This window comes from Balaenoptera musculus, chromosome 5 (assembly GCF_009873245.2).
Source record: "Balaenoptera musculus isolate JJ_BM4_2016_0621 chromosome 5, mBalMus1.pri.v3, whole genome shotgun sequence".
Taxonomy (NCBI): Eukaryota; Metazoa; Chordata; class Mammalia; order Artiodactyla; family Balaenopteridae; genus Balaenoptera; species Balaenoptera musculus.
Window position 1 is genome coordinate 34,091,085 of NC_045789.1, and position 23,566 is coordinate 34,114,650.

The 23,566-nt window shown below is 36.7% G+C and overlaps 2 protein-coding genes across 6 annotated transcripts in view; one reads left to right on the plus strand and one right to left on the minus strand.

The window, feature by feature from the left end:
* Positions 1 to 23,566, minus strand: part of FBXW7 (F-box and WD repeat domain containing 7) — a 204,435-nt gene that overhangs the window by 84,900 nt on the left and 95,969 nt on the right. For 3 of the 5 annotated variants that reach the window (XM_036852411.1, XM_036852412.1, XM_036852409.1), the window contains one exon: positions 4,965 to 5,537. In XM_036852411.1, coding sequence (XP_036708306.1) covers positions 4,965 to 5,468 — 504 coding nt within the window. In that variant the 5' untranslated portion in view covers positions 5,469 to 5,537. Of the gene's footprint in view, positions 1 to 4,773; positions 5,538 to 6,166; positions 6,217 to 21,471; positions 21,642 to 23,566 lie in introns of those variants that run through there. The other 2 variants (XM_036852410.1, XM_036852416.1) reach the window with 2 other exon arrangements.
* Positions 9,712 to 11,382, plus strand: LOC118895425 (oxysterol-binding protein-related protein 9-like). The gene is given in 5 exon segments (XM_036852417.1): positions 9,712 to 9,736; positions 9,865 to 10,816; positions 10,819 to 10,933; positions 10,935 to 11,302; positions 11,304 to 11,382. Coding segments are annotated over 5 exon segments (1,539 nt in total).

Genomic DNA, 23,566 nt, shown 5'->3' on the forward strand with positions numbered 1-23,566 from the left:
CCCAGCTTAAAAAAAAAAAAGCTTAGTTACTAGGAGAAATCTAACAATCAGGATGGCAAAAAAGATATATTAATTTGAGGTAAGGAATGAAGTTATGTGAGAACAAATAAAAGGCACTATGATAGACATGGAAGAAGCAGAAATCGGTGCTCAAACATGGTTCTCTTCATGAAAAGATCAGGAGGATACAAGATCTGGCCTGATGGTAATCTCATTTGTTTTTCATTTTAGTAGAAAATGAGTTGATACTCTACATTAAACATGGAAAAGAAGTCTTTAGTATGGGCTGGGCATCTCTTCAGGGAACAAGATTTTAAAAAACAAATATATATATATATACATATATATATATATATATACATACATATATATATATATATATACATACATATATATATATATAAGACTGTTGACACAGGGAGTTAAAACTGAAGAGACGGGCATTTCTATCCGGGGAAGCAAGTTGAATTTCGAATCTGCAGGCAGACTAACCAAACTTACAGAAACAGCTGGCACACAACCACTAATTAAGAAGCACATCTGATGGAATCCAGAGAGAACTGATATCTGTTATCCAGTCTCAAATTTCATTGTCACTTCTTCCTGTTATAACTTTAGCCTTGAGCCCTCATAACTTCAGTACTTGTTAAATATCACAAAGAAAAGCATTTAACTAAGCAATCTGTACTTTCTAAAGGATAGCTCTGTTGATTTCAAATGTGATATGGTATTAGAAAACCACCATACTCCAGAGCCTAGAACCTAGAGACTTATAATTCTGCTGAAAATCTTGTTTAGTAATGTTTGCCAAACATAGGGGGCAGCATAGCGCATGGAAAGAAAGGGTTTTTCTGAAATTAGGCAGATCTGTTTTAAAATCTCTTGCCACTTACAGTGAAATTTTGGGGTGTTGGCCCCTCTGCAAGCTCTGCTTACTTAAGTTTGTTTGCAAGTTCATAGGAACTTGCAAACAGTGTGGACTTAATAAACACCAATTCTTGACTGCCACTGTCCTTAACTCTTAACATTAAGAAAGTCTGCAATTTCTAATTTACATTATTGCCATAGGCGCCCATTAGAATAAATCTTTGGTGACTAGGGGGAAAAAAGATTGTCCTATGAGTTTTGATAGTTTCCAATATGCTTTCAAAGAAAGGACCAATACAATGAAGGACCAAAAATGGTTTTTCTCATTAATATCATATTTGCATATATAGCATGTTCAGGAATGCCAAATAAGTCTAGCGGTCCAAAGGGTATGTTTAAGAAACTGCCCAAAAACAAACAAACAAACAAAAAACATTTGAAAGGTATGCTGGGTAAGACTGTAGAAGGCTAATCCCATATTAACATTAAAAAATGGGATTTTAAAAATAATTATTATACCTCTACTCTTCTCAAAAGTTATAGTTTAAGAGGATTTAAAAGAAATTGTGGCTTAGGGTAATACCTGTAGAAGTGTCTTATGTTTATAATGATCAAGAGTTTAAAGTGTCTTATGTTTATAATAATCAATAATTTAGAGCTGCTCCAAAATAAAGTAATTTTGAAATAGTGAGAGCTTTCCCACTGTTTACTGTAGTTAAAAGATTTATACACATGGGTGACTGACATTTTCTTTTGAAGTAACACAGTACTAGGTGATTTTTTAAAATGTTGTTGAAAAAATAAAATGTTGTTGGGAATGATCCTGAAGAAGCGTTTCAAGAATGAACAAAAAGGAAAACGAGCCAATCTCAGATTGACATACTACTTTTTAGAAGGGCATCTCTGCCTTGACAATCAAATAGTTTTATATTCTTCTTGCCGTATTTATTAAGGCAAATGACCTCAAGATAAATAGCATATCAAAAGTGCGTTTTACACACACACACACACTCACATAAACACATGAACACATCTAGCTCTGCTGCTGTTAGTACTCAGTCCACTCCTGTGGCCTTGTATGTATAACACAATAATTGTATTCACAACTGAAGGGTCACTAGGGGAAACAGACTAAAATTCAGTATGTTTGTTTTTAAGGAGGTAGCTAATCTGTATAAGACATATCTAAAAGTTCTGTTTATGGTTTCATCTTGAAGGGAAGGGAAATATAAAGCACCCGTCAAATCTGTATACTGGAAATTTTCCTACTGAACACTATGATGATTTCTCCTTTAGGGAAATGATATATTTTGTCTAGCTGGCTTTCTAGTTTTTAATTTAAAATGCAGCAGAATTCATTGATAGCTTTGCATTGTTCTGGAAGGCTTAGTTTTGATTAAACTTCTTTCTTAAATAAGATAATGCAATTAAATACGAAATCCCTATTCCTACAACTGAATCCTCAGGAAAAAACAGGAGAGATATAATTTTCCTCTTTTGAGATAGGAACCTTGAGGGAGAGAAATCAAGAGATCAGGTATATGAGCTGGGCGAATTGCACTAAAAAAGGTTTGAGCTTTGCCATTGGTTGTGTTAGAGCCATCTGGCTGAGATCCAAAGCACCACTTGAACACCTTGAGACAGGGATGGTAAAAGGGATGAAAACCACCACTTGAAGCCACTTCCTTCTTAGATCAAACCAATTAAATAAAATCTAAAGTTGCAGACAGGCTAGGGAAATTAGGGATAAACATGTTTTAGAAAGAGTTTAAGGTTCACAAGCCGAAGCAAAACTGATACAGCAATGCAACTATTAAACCGAGTGTCTAAGCTATTTTATTGCAGGTCAAGTTAAGAGGATGATGTTAAATCTGTTTGTGTGTTGTTTATGGGCTAAATAAATGATTCACTGTAAAATTTAAAAGTAAGCAAATAAGATGATAAACTACCTCAGCCATTATTTATTTTAATGTCTGTAAAATAAGTAAGATATTATTTGAGTTAAAATGCTCCTTTCCAAAGAATTGTTTAACTCACAGTCTACTCTACATGGATATTCATGATTTTTATCTAATTTTTAAATGATAAAGAACCAGAAAGCATGCAAAGATAAAGATCTATGAGCAAAGAAGCCTGAAGGGAAAAAAAGGATAGAAGTTATGCTACATACCTCATTCATTCTGAGTATAATTCTTTTTACTTTCTCTCCTCTTTATATAGACCATTACTTAGCAACACTGACTGAAATATTGATTAAGATAAATTCTAACTCCAGCGAAATGCACATGATGTCCTTATTGAATTTCCTTTTCAATAGCACCAAAATACAGAGAAAATAAAATTCAATGCAGAAGAGAAGTCAGCACTTAGATGACTGAGGAGCTAGTGAACAAGACCAAGGTATGTAAAGAAAACTCTCATTTCCAACTTTGGGTGGGGTGTGTGTGTGTGTGTGTATGTTCATTTTCTTTACATCTTAATTTTTTTTTTATTATGGAAAACTTTAAACATACTTGGAAAACTACACAGAATACCCACGAACCCCCGTGTCCCTATAACCCGGCTTCAACAATTAGCAACTCATGGCCAATCTGTACCCTCCTTCCTATTCTCCCCTTCGGTATTATTCTGAAGCAAAGCCCAGACACTATATCATTTCATTTTGACTGTAATTTGATGGGGGAAAGGGAATACAATAGAAAGACTAGGTAGTGAGAAATGCTTCCTCTTTCTCTCCACAATCCCTGCCCCTTGTTATGACCGCAATTTTAAGTGATATTTCCAGGAATGTTTTGAGGAAAGAAGCCCACATGCCACCCCACAGAATTAGCACTGCCAATTCCATATTTACTCAAACACTTCCCGCTTCCACCTCAGACAGCAGCTCCCTGCCTATCCAGCAAGGACAATTCTGGGAAGCAATGACAGTGTGTGATAGTGACAGTGTATCCAGTCCTTAACTCTGGCACAGCCTCCAAGGACTGTATAAAATGGAATTGTCTCTCAGCACTAGATTAGTCCCCAAGTCCCTGAATTGATAGGATCCCTCTAGTTTAGACAAGAGTCTAACTGTCCACCTTTTAAAACATGGCTATGGCTAGTTCCATGGGCTACCACCAGCTAAATGAGATAAGGAGGCAGATCCAACAGAGCCGTCTCCCAGTAGCAAAGGGAAAGGAAAACTGCAAGCAAGGGAAGTAGTGGCAGTAACTTGAGTGAAAGTTGGGAATCTAAGTGTATCTTCATATCACCTCCTACTTCTCACCAGTCAAATACCAACCAAAACGGTGTGGTTATCCTATACTTAATATTCAAATTACCTGGAGAAGCAAATGGAGTGTTCCACTAAAATGGAATCAGGAAAAAAAACCCAATTCCTCTGGGGTTCCTAAATGTTTTAATTTTAATAAAATAACTAGAAGAAAACAAGCAGTGAAGACAGCACCATACATTCTTGTTGTTTTATAATGTAGGAAAAATGTTTCATAATCTTAAATCTGTCAGTGTCTAGTATTTTAACTTTTAAAAATACCTACTCAGATTTCCCCAACAACCAAATACTAATATTCAAACTGTAATTTTACCTTGTTTACATAACAAAGAGAAAACTATTTACAAAGGATATATCTTATTCATCATAATAAGAAAACTAATTATGAGGTAACTTCCAGTAACTAGTGCCTTGGAGTAACACCTGTGAATACACAGCCCACCAGACCAGCTGCACTTGGTAAATAAGAAAAGAGCCTTCACTACTTGATCTACACAAACCATGTTTCACTCCAACCCTCTCCACTACACGCAACCTACTAACCCCTGTCCCAGGGACAAAATTGATAATGAAATTTGATATTAATGATTTTTCATAGTAATAGGATCAAATACCCTCTCTCCATGTGTAATAACATTGTCCCATTATCAGTATTTCTATTTCTAATACTTTCTAATACCTTCTGTAAAACAAAAATTAGTTCATTTTATTACTACACATCTGAAGATTAATTTTGCAATACTACAAAGGCTGTGAGGAAAGTTTCATTACAATTAATACGGATATGTAAAATTTCTCAGGTGAAGAGCAGACTAAATGTACTCACTTTTGTTGTCTTTGTATAGAACGGGGAGGAGAGTTGGTGAATAGGCAGGTCCACGATACTACTAGAGTTTGTGACACTGTTACTGTGTGTATGTTCATCTTCCCTGCTGCTGTCATCAGACTGATCAAAATCATCACTCTCCTGGTCCATTTCCTCTTCCTCTTCATCCTCCTCGTCTTGTTCACCAGCATGTTCTTCGTCTTCCTCTTGTTCCTCCTGGTTTCCCGAGGAGTCCTCATCTACTGAAATAAACCGGTTATTGTTTTCTTCCAATTGTCCTTGCTGGGAATCACTTTGGTCTCCAGGTCTAGGTTCTGCTCCAACGACTTCCCCATTCCTTGCAGTGTGCTCCTCCTCTTGTTGTCTTAGCTGCTGCTGCTGCTGTTCCTCCTCCACCACGCGATTCATCTGCTCCTCATCTGCCTGGCTTGAGGAAGGGTTACCTCTCAGAGAGCCTCCAGTTCGTCGTCTTTTGCTGCCCACAGAGAGCAGTTCCTGATTCATTTCCAAAAGCCAGCTTGCTACTTCTTGGACCTTGGCTAGACTATCAGAAGATGCAAAGGTTTTCACATTCTGTAGAGAAAAATGGGGGGAGGGAAAAAAGGTTTGTACAATCTACATTTTCTTCTACTTTTATGTTATATGTCTATATTCCAAATTTCATTAAAGACTGTAAAAAGTATTTGATGCCATGGAGACATTAAGATGTTCTTTTGGAGTCAGTATAGAAAGTTTAAATTATAAAAGTATGAGACTTTATAAGGACATACACAAAAATCATATGTTTACTACAGCTTTATTTTAATCTCCTTTTAAAAATAATTTTAGAACAAAGGTTTATAGTTTATTGCTTTGACCAATAAAACATTTTTAAATTTTAGATCAGTAGCTCATAAACTATACCCTTTGTCAAACTTCCACAAAATGTTAAGAAGTGTATCACAAAAAAACCTATTCAATGCTCAGTTAAGTTCAGGAAATGCTGAGATAAACCAAGATTAAAAGGCTTTTTTTTGAACTTTAGGAATTTCCCAAACTTTTCTGATCACAGAACCTTGCCTTTAGACACAGTTTTCTGACAGTTACCAAATATAATCACTATGATTTTCATTTTTCATAATGAATATAAATCAACTAGACATCAAATAAATAAAAAATTTTATTTCAAAAAAAGAAAAGAAAAAACGTTCGTAAGTTCATACCCTCTGACCCAGTCACTCCACTTCTGGCAATCTATCCTAAGGAAGTAATCCTAAAACAGAAAAAAAAATGATGCAGAGGATGCTCACTGCAGTTTTATCCACAAAAACAAAAAATAAAAATAAATGTAAATGTAAATTAACATAATCAAAACCCAAATGTTCAAGACAAAGGAACCCATGAGATGGGATATATTTAAACATAATGTTTAAACATAATGTTCATAAAAAACATAATGTTCATAAAAAAAATTTGTGAAAACATGGACGTTTTCACAAAATGAGGGACATTATATGATCATAGAATGATTTTTAAACTGCACTAGACTGAAGACAATATTTCAAAATACAAACTGCATTTAGGCAGTGGTATGATAGGTGTTTTAATTCATTTTTTTACCGTATTTCTCAAATTTTATGCATCAAGCATGTTTACTTTTATGTTTTTAACAGTGACTCTAAAATTTGATCTGATATAGAATCTTTTCATAACGTTCCTTCTTTAATTTCATCTTTTGCAGATATCTATATGGACATGTTTGAGGTTACGGAAAATAATGCCAACACATTACACAAGTTTATATAAAATTCCTTTTAAAAATACCTTTAAGGTTTATGAGATAAGGAAATACAATATCCATTTTCTATCATGCCCTAAGAGTAACTACATTATATCACAATGATCTTTAAATAAAACAGCCTTATCCACCTCTCCAACCCTTGCCACTAGATGGTCACTCCCCCAAAGGTCCACAGTTCTCACGGCAAACTTTAAGATGGGGTCAAGAAAGTCCAAAAGATAGTTTTTAAATAGCAGTATTTTATTTTCTCTTCTATAATCAACAATTTCTAAGAAATAAGCTACAGTGTGGGGGGAAAAATTCTTAAATTCTAATTACACTAGAAGTATAAATGTAGAAAGAGATGAGTTCTAAAGATGGACGCCTGAGACCCTCCAACATTCTAAAAGAAAAGAAGGAGCCAGCAAAGGTGACTAAGTGGGAAAACCAAGAACGAGAGGTACCCGTAAAGCCAAGTTAAGAAAGCATATCCAGCAGGAGAAAGTAAATGATGACAACTACCGCCAAGAGATCAAGTAGGATGGAGACAAAGAACTGACCGACCACTGGATTCAGTAACATGGAAGTCACTAGTAATAGGAGCAGTTTTCGTTAGTTGAAGTCTGATAAAAGTAGATTTGAGAGACTGGGAAAAGAGAATAGAGATGGTGGGTATGGAAGAGTTTGGAGTTTGATGCAAAAGGGAACAAAAGAAAGGGAGTAGTAATTGGTAGGGAAAACGGGGTCAAGAGAAGATTTTTTATTCTTTAAGACTAGAGAACTAGCAGCATATCTGTACACTGACAAGAATGATCCAGCACAAAACAAAAAAGCTGATAATGTAAGCAAGAGAGAGAAGAAATAGTGAAGTGATATCCTTAAGTAATTAAGAAGGGGATGATGAGAAAGCGTTCAAACGTTAGAAAAGGGGATAGTTAGAAAAGGGGATACTACATTTTTGGTAATAGATGGAAAAGCAGAATAGTATTATATAAATACTTTACTTCTTTTTAGCATATTTCTCAATGTGGGAACGGTTGGAAGTAGGTAGAGTTTTATAGTGGTCAGAGTCTTTGGAAGTTCCCTGCTCATTCCTTCAATTATTTTTTCCTTTTCTTTGTAAAATAGGAAGAAGCAAGGTTATCAGCTGAGAGTGATGTTACAAATTTGAAGAGAAAGATATGAAATAGCCCTCTAGGGAAAGAGGGAAGGGAACCTTCTTTCACGCAAGAGATTTTGATGATCAAATGTAATCAATAAACTATGATGTAATATATATTAAATGTGGCTTTTAAAAGTCAAGTGGTTCTAACAGATAACCAACAAAAACCTACTGTATAGCACAGAGAACTCTGCCAAATATTCTGTAAAAACCTAAATGGGAAAAGAATTTGAAAAAGAATAGATACATGTATAACTGAATCACTTTGCTGTATACCTGAAACTAAAACAACATCGTTAATCCACTATACTCCAGTGTAAACTAAAAATTAAAAATAAAATGTTATTATGCTTTTGAAGAAAAAAATAAAAACAAAAGTCAAGTGGTTCTTATTTACAACTCAGGCAAGCACTAGACAAACTTTATCTTTGAGGTAGCAGGTAGGGTTCCTTAGAAAAAGGAATATATATATCCATTATTTTCAGAAGATAAACTACAGAAAATAAAGGTCATCAGAATCTTGCTGGCTAGTATATGTCAAAGACAAACTATGAAAATATCACAGGAAATCAGGTTAAAAATAACATGCTGAAAAACAGTGACCTACACAAATGAAAAAATACACACACACACACACACACACACACACAGAGTACCCCTGTGTACATAAAAGTAAATCTGCTATACACAGGATTTCTTCAAGGCTAGAATCAAAATCTTGCTTTAGTAACTGTATCTAAAGTCTAGCTCTCGTAACACTAACAAGAACGTTTTTCACTTGGATGTTTATTCACAGAATGGCATGAAATCAGGGACACTGCCTGGGATAATGCAGGCCCCTTTATAAAATTGCCCTTTGTGTACCCAACCTAACAGGCATATTTTTACAAGACTGAAACAGGTTAAATGACATATTAAGAGCAACTTACCAAGTAAAAAAATGAGAGAACAAAGATCATAAAACAAAGCATAAAGAATGTGTGTAAAGGGAGGAGACTGTTGGTAAGCAGCCAGCCTATCAACAAATAGAAAGTTTATAACTCTGGCATTTCAAAAACAGTACCAGTACTGGTCACCGAAGAACACTTCTGTTACCAATTATGAATAATAAAAATACAAATCACTGTCATTGTATAACTTTAGTGTAATACTGAGGGGAACAGAGAAGAAATGTCTTAAGCCAATAAAGATAACTGACTCTTCTATTTACATTGTGGCATGTAAATAGCTTTCAAAGTAATACAGATTCTTAAAGATAGACCTGGTCAATAATGGAAAATCCAAGTAGAAGAATCAGATTTAAAGCACAGCCAATAAAAAATAAAAAATATTCAATGACACAACTGAAAGTCAAATTACAGGAATTCCAGAATATTTGAAGAGGCTGAAAATATCTAACTGATAGACTTACATAAAAATTGGATTTCTCTGACTCATTTTGGGAGTGGAAAATAGTAATAAATATATAGAAACTAAGAGGAAAATTTCATTTTCTGTTGGTATTAATTTAAAAAACAGTATTTTTAGAAAATTTGTTCTAATAATCTATTAAATAAGCTAATGACTTAATTAAAATAATAAATATTTATCCAATAATTAATAGGAAATCAGAATCAACTACTAAACACTTTTAAGGGGGAAAAAAACATTCAAAAATTAGTTTACACAGGGGGCGAGGGGCTGTCCCGGGGGACCGGCTGAACCGGACCGGACCAGACCGACTGCGCAGCAGCCCGGTGATCCGGCAGACGGTGGAGAAGAGGGGGTGCTCGGAAGCGGCCCTCGGCTCCCTCCCCTGGAGGCACAGAGGGCAGGGGCCTTGGCGAATGGCTTTCTTGATGGCTACTTGCGGAGTAGTTAGACCCGGAGGGCCTGGGAGAGGGGCCGGCTCCCACCCCTGAGTCCCCAGGGACCCTGCTGCTTGCCGGGGCCGTGGGCACGAATGTCGTTCTCTCCCTGCCTTCTTCCCGCCGCCCCCTGGGGGTTTGATTCAGGATTTGTTCCCAGTGTCCAAAGCTTTGATAAGAAACTTACAGAGGCTGATGCTTGCCTACAAATCTTCATAGAACAGTTAAAGCTTTTTGATGACAAACTTCAAAAAGATGATGAACAGAGAAAGAAAACTGCAACTCTCAAAAAGACAACAAATAGCATGGTAGAATCAATTAAACACTGCACTGTGCTGCTGCAGATCGCTAAAAGTACTATTAATCCTGTAGAAGCAATATATCAACCTAGTCCCTTGGAACGTGTGATCAACACAATGCCTTCCCAGACTGTCTTACCTCCAGAACCTGCTCAGTTGTGTAAGTCAGAGCAGCATCCATCTCCTCTACCAGTTGGACCTGTATTAGCTACCTTGGGACATCATCAGACTCCAACACCAAATAGTACAGGCAGTGGGCACTCACCACCTAGAAGCAGTCTAACTTCTCCAAGCCATGTCAACTTGTCTCCAAACACAGTCCCAGAGTTCTCTTATTCTAGCAGTGAAGATGAATTCTATGATGTGGATGAATTCCATCAGAGTGGCTCATCCCCACAGCGCTTAATAGATTCCTCTGGATCTGCCTCAGTCTTGACACACAGCAGCTTAGGGAATAGTCTAAAGTGCCCAGATACCACGGAATCACTTAATTCTTCCATGTCCAATAGAACAAGTGACGCTGAACTTTTCGATTCACATGATGAGAGAGATGATGAAGGGGAGGCAGTGTCGGTGGAAGAGCACAAGAGTGTTATCATGCATCTGTTGTCACAGGTTAGGCTTGGAATGGATCTTACTAAGGTAGTTCTTCCAACATTTACTCTTGAAAGAAGATCTCTTTTAGAAATGTATGCAGACTTTTTTGCACATCCGGACCTGTTTGTGAGTATTAGTGACCAGAAGGATGCCAGAGACCAAACGGTTCAGGCTGTAAAATGGTACCTCATGATGAACATTACATTCTCACATTCCGCAATGGTTATGGAAGGTCTATCCTCACAGTGCCCTGCGTGGAACTAGGTGGAGAATGCAATATTAATTGTTCCAAAACTGGCTATAGTAACCAATATCGTCTTCCACACTAAACCTTTCTATGGGGGCAAGAAGCACAGAATTACTGCTGAGATTCTTTCTCCAAATGACAAGAAATCTTTCTGCTCAATTGAAGGGGAATGGAATTGTGTAATGTATGCAAAATACTCAACAGGGGAAAATGTAGCTTTTATAGATACCAAGAAGTTGCCTATAATCAAGAAGAAAGTGAGGAAGTTGGAAGATCAGAATGAGTATGAATCCCGCTGCCTTTGGAAGGATGTCACTTTCAACTTAAAAATCAGAGACATTGATGCAGCAACTGAAGCCAAGCACAGACTTGAAGAAAGACAAAGAGCAGAAGCCCGAGAAAGGAAACATAGGAAATTCAATGGGAGACAGGTTATTTCATGAAGATGGAGAATGCGGTGTTTATGATGAACCATTATTGAAATGTCTCGGTGCTGCCCAGCATTAGGTTGGGAAATGCAAAGTTTGCTCCTGGTGACCAGGGCAGAGGCATAATGAAGTAACAATCTTCCTTTGGGAGAACCTATTCACTCCCTTCTTATTGCAGTGGTTCCTATCTCAGGGATACTGGACTTTCTGATGCAGATGAACAAGTAAAGCGAGAAAAGCTTCCCTTTTTCCTGTTCTGTGGCAGTTACAATGTTGACTTCGGTCTTGAGAAAAACTTAAGGTTTTGAAAACAAGATGTCTGCTCCTTTTCCAAATCCCACCCACGTTATAAATCCCAGTCTCAAACTCTGCATTCTAGTATTGCTGTTGAGATATACAACATCTTTTTCCTAGTTCATATAATCTTGGGTGAGATATATATATATATATATATATATATATATATATATATATATATATAAAATAGGTGATGCCAGATTTTTCATAAATACGCCATCTACTGTAAATATTGGTTCCTCTGAGTTGTTTTAGAAAATATAGGGCAAAGTATTAAAATCATGTGTTAGGAAATTTCATGGTCTCAACTACAATAACTTTTATTTTGGAATTGAACTATTATTAAATTGTATCCAACTCTGGACTACAGTTTAATCATACTCAGTGCTTCTTAAGGCTTCATAAAGCAATTTTTCCAAAAAAAAAAAATTAGTTTATAAAGTCCCACAAAAAAAAGTAAGCACCCATAATCTAAAACCTGAAACTGCCATACAGGAAATATTAATAAATGAGGTATTAATAAAAGCACATTTTTGCTTTTTATAATTCTAATTTTAAACTTTTTTTAGAGAAAACTTTTTGTATGATTTAGGACACTATCATATGAAACACAAACATCAACAAACAGAATCCTATATCCTAAAAAAAAAATTATGTAAAATTTAAGGATGTTCATTTCTTCTTACCAGTATATAATGTCAAGATATATCATATACATAACTTACATTTTTATCAATAATCAGTGAGACTGAAGTTGAAGTCAGTAAAACAAAATCTGACAGCTAATATATTTTGACATTAAATTGTATGATTTCCTTGATGAGAATGGAAATGATTTAAGGTCAGGAATAATACTGATAAAAGAAAATGAAACTGAACAAATTGAAAATGTTCCTCACTTCACAGACAAAGCAATCGGGCTCAAAGAGATTAAGTATTTCTCAAGATTAGCTAGCTTAGAGCAAAGCAGGGACCAGAAATTGACATTCAACTGAGTTTTCTTTCATGTGCCTCAGTCTACATAACTGATAAAGTCTTAAAAGAATATTATTCTCTAACACTGATATTGCCTTCTTCTCCAAAACCAGAATCCTACAATGCTCAAAAACTATTACTCTAAAATAAATACTCACTGAGCACTCAATATGCCTCAGGCACATATTAATTTTGTAGAAGATAATGTTTAGAAATGTTTCTTTACAAGTTAATCAATGACTTTTAACCTGAACCCATAGCAAAATTAAATTTTACATTACAACTATTTATGCATGTATTTAAACAAATGTAAAACAATGGTTTCAGAGACAGGGAATGATGAAATGTTTATACCTAAAGTCTCTATAAATCACTACCCTTAATTAAACAGTCCGTTTTCTTTTTTTTTTTTTAATTTACGTATTTATTTTTGGCTGCATTGGGTCTTCGTTGCTGTGTGCGGGCTTTCTCTAGTTGCAGCGAGCAGGGGTTACTCTTCCTTGCGGTGCACAGGCTTCTCACTGCGGTGGCTTCTCTTGTTGCAGAGCACGGGCTCTAGGCGCACGGGCTTCAATAGTTGTGGCATGCAGGCTCAGTAGTTGTGGCTTGCGGGCTCTAGAGTGCAGGCTCAGTAGTTGTGGTGCACAGGCTTAGTTGCTCCACGGCATGTGGGATCTTCCCTGACCAGGGCTCGAACCCGTGTCCCCCGCATTGGCAAGCGGATTCTTAACCACTGTGCCACCAGGGAAGTCCCAGTCCATTCTCATTATTCACAGTAATTGTGTTCTATAAAGTTGCCACAAATACCAAACGAGTGTTCCTAAGGGAAATACACGGTTAAGTTCCTGCAAGCCTCTAGTCACATTTTTGCCAACTGATCAATACATAATCTTTTTATATGTGTATTTCTATTTAAAGACATGTTATTTAATATGTAGTTGATTCATTAACATTGAACTCATGGTCAACAGCACTATAAATTCATGCCTGAAAGAAGCTTATCTAACATGTATGTTTTCCATAAGGCACATTACAACACTAGGCAGTACCTCAAAACTGCTTGGGAATCATTTTGAACAGCAAAACCACAAACAATAAGCACAAAAAGCTTTTAGTGAAAAATGTTTCAGTAAACAGACGATGAAAAGGACACTTGTGTAGAATATAAGAGCTGAAACAAGAAAGCAGAGTGTCACGTGGTTCAGACGGGAAAGTCCATGTCAGGTGACTCAAATTTTTTACCACCCTGTGCATGCGAACATCCACAAATGACTGTGAAAGTACCACAAGTACTGATTTTTGGTGTTACAAATAAATTTTAGTGAGTAGGCAAATCCCATATTAAATAAAGTTGGACTTTGTATAAAGTAACGGCTGGAGAAAGAAAAGGGAGAAGGGGCACCACTTTTCCTTAGGTAAGTGGGGAGAATAGGCTTCTCCTGGCAGTGTGAAAGTCCAGAGAGGCCCAAACCTAAGGGTACCTAAAGGAAGAGACACCTACAGGCATCTCCATTCCAGGATGAAGGAGAAGTATTATAAGTATTATAATAATTGCTCTTCAAAAAAATTCAATAATAAGGTTATTGAGATAAAAGAGAACTACTCTGTGACTTTCCCCAAGTCCTAGAAAACACAGGGTAACTTTTAGTCATTATACCTGGTTAATTTAGCAGCACTTCAGACCTAATTTCAGTGCCTTTTTTTTTTTAAGTTTCTCACAAACTTTTTAAATAGTTTCTTATGAACGTCGCTTCTCAAAAGACCTTTGATTATCCAAAACCATTTGAACAGCTTATTTTAGGTTGCCTAAAGGAGTTAAAGAGGGCACAGTATACATGTTAAAGTGAGCTCTGAAAGCCTATCTCAGAGTGAACCAGAATTGTGAGCCTCCAAAGAAGATTCCCAGGCAAAGATTAACCTTGAAATCATAGTAGACACTGAGGAATATTGGTTACACTAATGTACACAGGGTGACAAGCAAATTGTCAAAGCCTCCAAAGACTGTGCAATACTAACATTTTCAGAAGCCACTAGGCTTGATCTACAAAGTCAGTTAAGAAGCTTTAAGATACAGATGGTAGGAAAATCAACCAAATTGTACTGATCATCGAGAAGGACATCTCAAAGCTTGGAATCACCTTCTAAAAGCCCGTTAGGATTTTCAATGAATCCTAAAAGAACCTCACTAATCACCAGGATTCCTCTTCTGGATGCACCACTTAATAATACTCCAGCTGCATATTATGAACTCTCTATATGACAAATTAATAATTTATTATTAATCACTATGTTCAAACTGATTAAAAGTATCTGGAACACATACTATGTATCACTTACTTAGTATCACTCTGCTACTCAAAATCCACCAAGAGCTTCCCATCTCACTCACAATAAAAGTCATTTTCTTTTAAATGGTTGTCTTTTAGGCCCTGTATAATCGACACACATCCCACCACTCTGAGCTCATATTCCACTCTTCTCTCTTTTTCACGTTGCTCCACTCTTTCTGTCCTTGTTCTTTCTGGAAGAGGAAAATACGTTGCTACCTCAGAGCCTTTGCACTGGATATACCTTCTGCCTGAATGTTCTCCCTCATATATCTGCATGGTTCTTCCCATTATTTCCTTCAGGACTCTTTTCAAACATCCTCTAAGAAATACACTTTCCCTAATAATCTTATTTAAAATAATCACTCCTTTGCGTCACATCATTCCCCTTTGCCCTGCTTTATTCTGCTCCAAGCACTGTATAAAAGCACTGGAATAGTGCCTGTTATATAGAGTGCCTACCTATCTATCTATCCATCCATCCATCCATTCATTCATTTCTTCATGTATTATCTGCCTCTTCCCACTAGAATTTAAGCTCCATAAGGAAAGAGACTTTCCTTTTTCACCACTATCTTCAGCACCTACAAAAATGCTTGGCTCAGTAGGTCCTCAAAACTTTTAGTGAGTAAATAATTATTACATCTTTTTAAAGCCAGTCGTGTGCTGAGAATTCTTTCCTCATCAAAGAAGAGCTACAAGCCAGGTCACAAAAAAGTACCAGATATTTTAAACACATTTTTTTTAAGTTGTAGTCTGTACTGAACAAGTCACTTGTAGTACTCTTGAAACTCAGAGGGTATAAATCTGTTAACATTTATTTATAAATTATCTTCCTCTAAGTCATAAAGATATTCTTCCCTTTATCAAATTTCTTGTTATTTTCAGCACATGCTATAAAAAATGTGCGACTAAAAAGATGAATACTTCAAAAGCACACAATTTGTGGAGTAATTCTTGTTTCACATCTCCCATACTGCAGCTAACTGGGAAATCATATATGTAGCTTAAGGTGAAAATCTTCCAGAGGCTGCAAAATTAGCTGAACAGATCCTTAGTACTGTAGATTAATAAAATCAACACAAAATGAACAATACGGGGCACATCATACAAGTATTCATACAAGCAGCAAGTATTCATCTGAAGTTTTATGGTTCTGAACTGAATATTTTAAATCCACATGCCTCATCAATCATGTATATCTTTACTAGAAAGGATGAAAAACACTATTTTTCAGTCCATATGTCAATACCTACTTTTTATGTTATTTAACTTACATATACATTTGTATATGTAAGTTAAACAACATACATATTTCTGGCCAAATTTAATTCCTCACTCCCATTCACCTCCACTCCCTCTGCAATCTGGGTTTACTCCATTATAACTAAATTTTAAACTGGTTGCTAAATCCCACTGGATCTTTTACCATTTTTGTAGCTTTTGACATTACTAAACAAGCACTCCCCTCTTTACAATTCTCACATCCCTTAGTTTCCCTTGATATAATCCTTTTCTTAGTATTGTCCCCTAGGCAGCACTATTGTTCTCCACTGACAGCTCCTTCCTTCTCTGCAGTTTCTTTGCAATCTTGGGTTTTAACTACCACATAGAAGCTAATGACAACCAATTCTATTCTCTCTAGCCAAACTCCTCCACTGAGCCTATTAGTTTTATCAAGATATCCCACAGTTGCCCCAAATTCATTATTTTAAAACGCAAATTCCTGTACACACACACACCTGCCTAAGTTTCTTCTTAGGTCCTCCTCCTATTTTCTTTACCTCGGTGAATGGAAGCATATTCTAGTCAGTTGCAGATTTGAGAAACCCAGATGGTTCTTCCTCTTCTACTTCCTTCGACTATCCTCTCCCCTCAACAATTCAGTCCTAAAGCCATTAAGTGGAGCCAGGTAAGTTAGGTGTGCGTGTGGGAGGTGGTGGCAGTCCAGCAGAGGGGTCAGTCCAAGCAGAGGGAGGAGGGCTTCCCAGTATGTGGGGGATGGTGGGAGGAAACAGCCTGACTATGAGCAAGGTGAGGAGTGATCCACACAGCGGAGAGGCCCAGCAGGGCAAAGGCAGAGCAGAATGAGAAGTTCTACTTGGGTGGGGGTGTCGAACGTCAGCAGGGTAAGAAACGCATCCACGTGACAGGATGGCGTCAGAGCCCAGATGGGATATCGCGGGTGTGGTGGCCACAGCGGTGCCCTGCTCAGATATCCCTTCAACAGAACCTGCTATGAGGAGCAGAGCTGCTTGACAGCCCCCAGCTACCTCACCTTGGAATCCACGGTAACATTCACACCTGGCCATGCTTCCTCTAGACTTCTCCCAGCAAAAGACTGAGCATGGTGGGAATGCTCCAATAGCCAACTCTGGATGGGGCTCCCTGCACATCAAATCTTGTCTTGACATCTGTTTCTCTGGGGACCTGAACTGACACAGAAGGTATTCCTGTACTGGTGTCAAAAACACTCGGGATGAAATAAAACTGTTCTGGAAGACACTACAAAATGGTTAACTTCATTAAACACAGGTCATTTCACTCCAGAGTATTTAAAGAACATCTCCTACTACATAAAGAAATCCAGTGGCTTAGCAGAGGAAAAATTCTCAACAGGGTATTTGAGCTGAAAGGGGTCCTTTTAAGACAACAGAGGAAGAGATTTTGTTGAATACTTTGAAGATGAAGAACGGCTGCACATCTCACACTTGCTCTTCAGTCTCTAATGTTTTTGACTTCAAGGGACAAAATTCTTGGATTTAAAAGGAAAATGCGCTTTTGGAAAACATCGTGTTATAAAGAAGAAATCCTGAAATGTTTCCACTGCTGCTCGGGCCCAAGGGAAGAAGGTATCAGCAAGTCTCAAGTCTCACTGGAAACCACCTAGTGAAGCTGCAGAACAAACTGAACTGATTTTCCTTCCCTTTCAAAAACAAGTGTATCAATGAGTAAGTACTCTTTTTCTGAATCTTCTGATTGTGAGAATTTGACTTGAGAAAAAAGGAAGAAGCTGCAGTCTAATACATTCAAGATGAGTTTTACTGATCTGCCCAGATAAGTTCTGGATTTCTGAGAAGAAAAGAATATCCTGCTATCATAGGAAATAATGAACATTATGCTACAGTTTCCAACTTCTCACACATTTGAACAATCTTTTACTTATTCAATGAACATCAAGAGTAAGCTAAAAAATGGTCTCATTTCAGCTGAAAGAAAAATTTGTATGTGCTTGCTCATCCCATGTTTGACCCTGAATGGTATTTTAAAGCAAAAAACAAGCACACGAGATAAATACAATTTTTACATTAAAAAGGTAAATTCACTGTAAAGAGGTAAATATAATTTTTAAGATTCAAAAACAACACTTTTATGCGTATATGAGCCTATAAAAGAAGTAATTTTCTAACTGCTTGGTCTACATTTGAGCCTGATCATGTCACTGAATAAGGAAATGTTTTTTCAAAGTCTTGTATAAAATTGTGTCTAGGCAATATTTTTATTCATATTGCTTTGGCTTATGATTTTAGTTGCTCTACTATTCGACACTGTCAATAAATTTTCATGTTGTAAATAACATTAATTAAAATTAATTTATAACCTTTATTTAAATTAAATCTGCCAAGCCTACATTAAGAAAAATTGAGTCCCGTTTTGGTTTAAGTTAGTTACATGAAATTTATTACGTTTCTTATGAGTTTGCAAAATTTATGAAATGATAAAAGAGATTAATTTCTTTGTTCTTTTTTTCTGGCCGAGCCACATGGCTTGTGGGATCTTAGTTCCCCGACCAGGGATTGAACCTGGGCTCTCGGCAGTGAAAGCACGCAGTCCTAACCACTGGACCACCAGGGAATTCCCTAAAAGAGATTAATTTCAAGGAAAGTAAGTTAAGCTTAATCACCAGGGGGTTGTATTTTCCCCCAAGAAAAGCTGGCTAAAATGTTTAGTCTTAAATATTGGCGTGGGAAGGGGGACTGCTCTTGCATGTACCATATCTCATTTGGATCTCAAATAGTAAGAATTTGTGGTAAGGCCTATGTGGACAAGGTTAAGAAGGTAAAGTAGTAAAGTTAAAAAAAGAAAAAACTGGAGTTTCCTCTATCTGCTCCATTAACTTGTATTGGAGCTGACATCCTTTGTGGGAAGGGGGAACCACACAAAAAGAAGAGGCTAATAAATTTGCCAGTGTAAACATGTCCACAGGGAAAAAAAAAGCATTCTGTACTCAAAAGAGCACTGACAATTATCAATGAATCATTATATCTACAACTTCTGATCAAGCGAATGTACCATGAGCTGTAGATATAATAATTTTCATGTAGGGTTCTCAAGATCAGAAAATTATTTTAAGTGTTTCCCCAGTGTAAGAAGAGTGAGAAAGGCTGAAAGTGAAAATCAGTAATGGGACAAACTGAAATTATGTTTACTTAATAGGAAGCAGTGGGAGTAACACAGCATCCCTTCTGTGATATTCCTGTCAACGATGCCTAACCTAACGAGGAAGCATGAGGAAACACAAGACAAACCCAAATTAAGGGTCCCGGTTCAAAATGACTGGCCTGTAATCTTCAAAAGTGTTAAAGGAATGAAAATAAAAGATCAAGGGACTGTTCTGGATACATGATAATAAATGCAACCCATGATTTTGAATGGAATCTTGTCCTTATACGAGATATTATTTGAACAACTGGTGAAATTCAAATGGGGTCTGAGGAATAGACAATCTAATATACCAGTGCCAATGTCCTGATTTTAATGGTTATATTGTGATTAGGCAGAAGAATGTCCTTGTTTATAAGAAATGCATACTCAAGTGTTTGGGAGTGATGGTGCATCATTTTGGCAACTTATCAAATGGCAAAATAAGTTCTTAGCACTGTACTTGGAACTTTTCTGAAGTAAGGGGGGAAAAGGAGAAATCTGGATGTCATTCTGGTTCCTATCATTTGTTACAAACTACCCTTGCCTGTCCCCACGCTTCTGTCACCCACCCACATCATCACTAAGTCCTCCTAAGTCCACTACAACCAACCCCACTTTTCTAGTACTGTTTAATAAGCGCATGCCATCTGCCTCTTGCCCAAACTACTTGAATAACATCCCTAGTAATCTCCCTATCTTTTGTCTCCCGCCCCTCTCATCTACCCTCTATACTGCTGCCAGAACAGGAAATGTCAACAACTCAGTGGCAGCTTTTAAACTTTTTACATGCTGAACCCTTTGCTCAAATGAGAGCAAAATATTAAAAAGGTGAAGCGAGAGCTTGTGAGAGCAGGGGAGAAGAGACAATTAGCAACCCTCGAGTGACTCTGCAAAACTTCTGAAAACTACCATTCTGTAGGATAAATCTAAAATCCTAAGCACAGTACTTAAGACATACCCAATCTGGTCTCACCTCTATCCATCTTCAATACACACTGCTTTGTCTTATATTCAATAACTTTTCTCATAGACTGTAAACTAAAAAGCTTAGTGATTATAGATTTTTAAAACAAAAATGTAAGTGTCCATCTTAAGTTGTTACCAGATATTTCTATTCCTTTGTGGTAGTTCAAGAAGTCTACTGAACTGAAGTCTACTGAAAAAAACCTTATGACTGAGCAAACAGATCCTTCCTAGAAGTCTTTTAGGTAGAGTGGTGCTGTCATCATGGCTTGGAGCAAGAGGGGTGTCAGGTTTGGATATGAAAGCTGAAATCTGGGTAAGTAAGGTAAATAATCACAGAATTCAGTCACGTAGTAATTCAGTCGTTCACCATTTAAACATTAAATGGGTCAAAAAAATGGGTGAAAGACAAACAGTTGACTAAAGAAGATATAAAAGGGTTGATAAACACATGAAAAGGTGCTCAATAACATCAGCCATCAAGGAAATGCAAATTAAAACCACAAAAGAACTTCTCATCCACAAGAATTACTAAAATTAAAAGAGACCAAACACCACCATATGTTGCTGAAAATAGGAAACAACTGAAACTCTCGTATTTGGCTACTGGATTGTAAAATGGTACCACCACTGTAGAAAACCATTTGGCAGTTTCTTATAAAAACACACACTTACGCTGTGAGCTAGCATATACACTCCTAGGTACCTACCTAAGAGAAATGTCCATAAAAAAGGCTGGTACAAGAATGTTTATAGCAGCTTTATTCAGAATAGCTAAAACTGGAAACAACTCAAATATTCATCAGCAGAAGAATGGATAAATTGAGTTGTACTCATGCGATGGAACAGTACACAGAAATAAAAAAGAATGCACTTCTGATACATGCAACAACATGGATGGCAAGAACAGTACATTGAATGAAAGAAGTCAGACACAAAAAAGCAACACTATGTGATCCTATTTATATGATGTTTACAAATACACAGAACTAATCTACAGTGAGAGTAATCAGAACAGTAGTTGCCTAAGTGTGGACTGAATGCAATGGAGCATGAGGGAAATTGGGGGGGGGGGGTGGTGACAGAAATATTCTGTATATTGATTGAGGTGTTGGTTATGGTTACATAAGTGCATACATTTGTCAAAACTCATCTGTACCTTTCACTTTACATAAAAGTACCTCAATTAAAAATGTGTAATTAACTGAAGACAATGCAAAAACTTCTCTGCCTTCCTTGACTCTCCCATCATGCTGAAGACTGTTACATGCTGAAGAAGGCTTAGGTCTTCTTTGCTCTGGGCCCATAGATGAAGAGTCAGCAACACATGGTTCACTGTGAAACATTCTGTAGCAAGCAGACAGAATTTGGAATGAAGAATACAATAGGTACACATAAGCAACCGTACTAGAAGAAACAACATCTGAAGCCACTACCTAAAGAGCCAGTGATCACAGGACCAAAGAAAGCCAGAATCTGCTAAATTTCAGAAAAAACTCAGCATCTTTAAGGAAAGCCTCAATACCATCACAATGAGCAACTACTGACTTGAACAAATCCTGGAACTCTGGCCTCTACTCTGCCTCACTATCATTTTACAAGGTTTTGCACTTCAGAAAAAGCACACCACTGTAATACAGAAAATGTATTGTCTATAGAAAACCAGTGAGTCTGTTTTTTAAATAGGGTTCCTATCTTGGTGAGCATAATTTTAGCTTGGCAACTACAGTAAACCACAAGTGGAAAAAAATGTCATCTTATTATTTGCTTTTTAAATTTAGGAATCCTATTCTCATTTGCTATTGCTTGATCCCCCCCACCCCATGCCTGGATCCCTAGGAAGTGTCAGTCAGTATGTATGCAATTAGAACTCAGGTAACTCCTGCCTAGATTTCTTTTCTTGCTCTCTGAGGCAAAACAATGACCTCATTTAGATGAATATGCCAGAAAATCACTATTCACATGTAGACTCTCAGAAACAATCACTCCATCTTCCTCTTCAAATTCTTGGCAGGAAGGTTGAGTGGACATATTGGGGGAAGATAGTGCATGACTGCACTGCACACAATGTGCCTTCAGAAAATGTGTATTTGAACTGAAAAAGAGAAAAGATTTAAACTCTAACATGCGCCAGGCACTGGGGATACAATGCTGACCAAAGACATAAACCCTGCATCCAAAAAATAGAGTGCAATCACTATAAAGATACTATTTTTTAAACATTATGAGACAAACATCTACCCTAGTTAGACCTTTGTAAGATATACGGACAAAAAAACTTCTAAAAGTTATATAATTATAGTAGAAACCAGGTAAAATAAACTTCATTCTAGCCCAGTTTCATCAGTGCCCACCAATGTCTACAGTGACTGAAAAAAAAAAAAAAAAAAAAAAAAAAAGGTAAAAACCATCACCACCACTAAGAAAATAACAAAACACGTAAAATACTAATTCCAATACCAAGAAACAATTATAATCCACTCAAAACTATTCTTTCTTTTTAGTAAAGACTACGAGCTATTATTTTTTAAATAGTAAGAAATATGATCTTCTTACAAAGACCTTTTCTATTTATGTAGAAATAAAGCAACACTGTCATAATGATTAAATCAGTAAACTAGATCCCTTATGTAATGATCTGTCATTTTTCAGACAAGAAATTTTTAAAATTTTTCAGGTTATAGAACAGTATTTCTGGACAAACCTAACAAGGCAGTAGTTGTACAACACTCTCAAACTTCCAAACACCCTCAATTTCAGTACAAACAATGCTGTGTTGTACACTCAATCTAAAACTAAGAGGAAGCATTGTGGGTTGGTCACAACTTGAATTCCTTATCACAATGAGGACGGCCTAAGGATTTTACCACTAAACTCAGCCATTCAAATAACTGGGAAGACAATAACGGTGGTCGCTGCTCTCCAAAACTACTGATTTCAGATTTGTTTGAAGGAATATTTCTTAGAACTTCCAAGTTTCTGGATAGGATTCCTTCATTCTGATGTTATGCCTCTCCCCTAGACAAAAGTAGAAGGTTAAGTCAAAAGAATAATAATAATAATTAATTGAAAGCCATAAAATAGGCCTTTGTTTTTCTACTGCAGCAATTCGATTCCTCTGGATATAGAAACCAAAATATTAGTAGGGAATCTTATAGGTTAAGAAGTCTGTTTTTATATTCAAATTAGTACAGATACTTCCAATGCATTCATGTAATCAACAAACATTTACAGAGTGTCCACTAGGGACCAACACGATGCTAGGTACACCACATT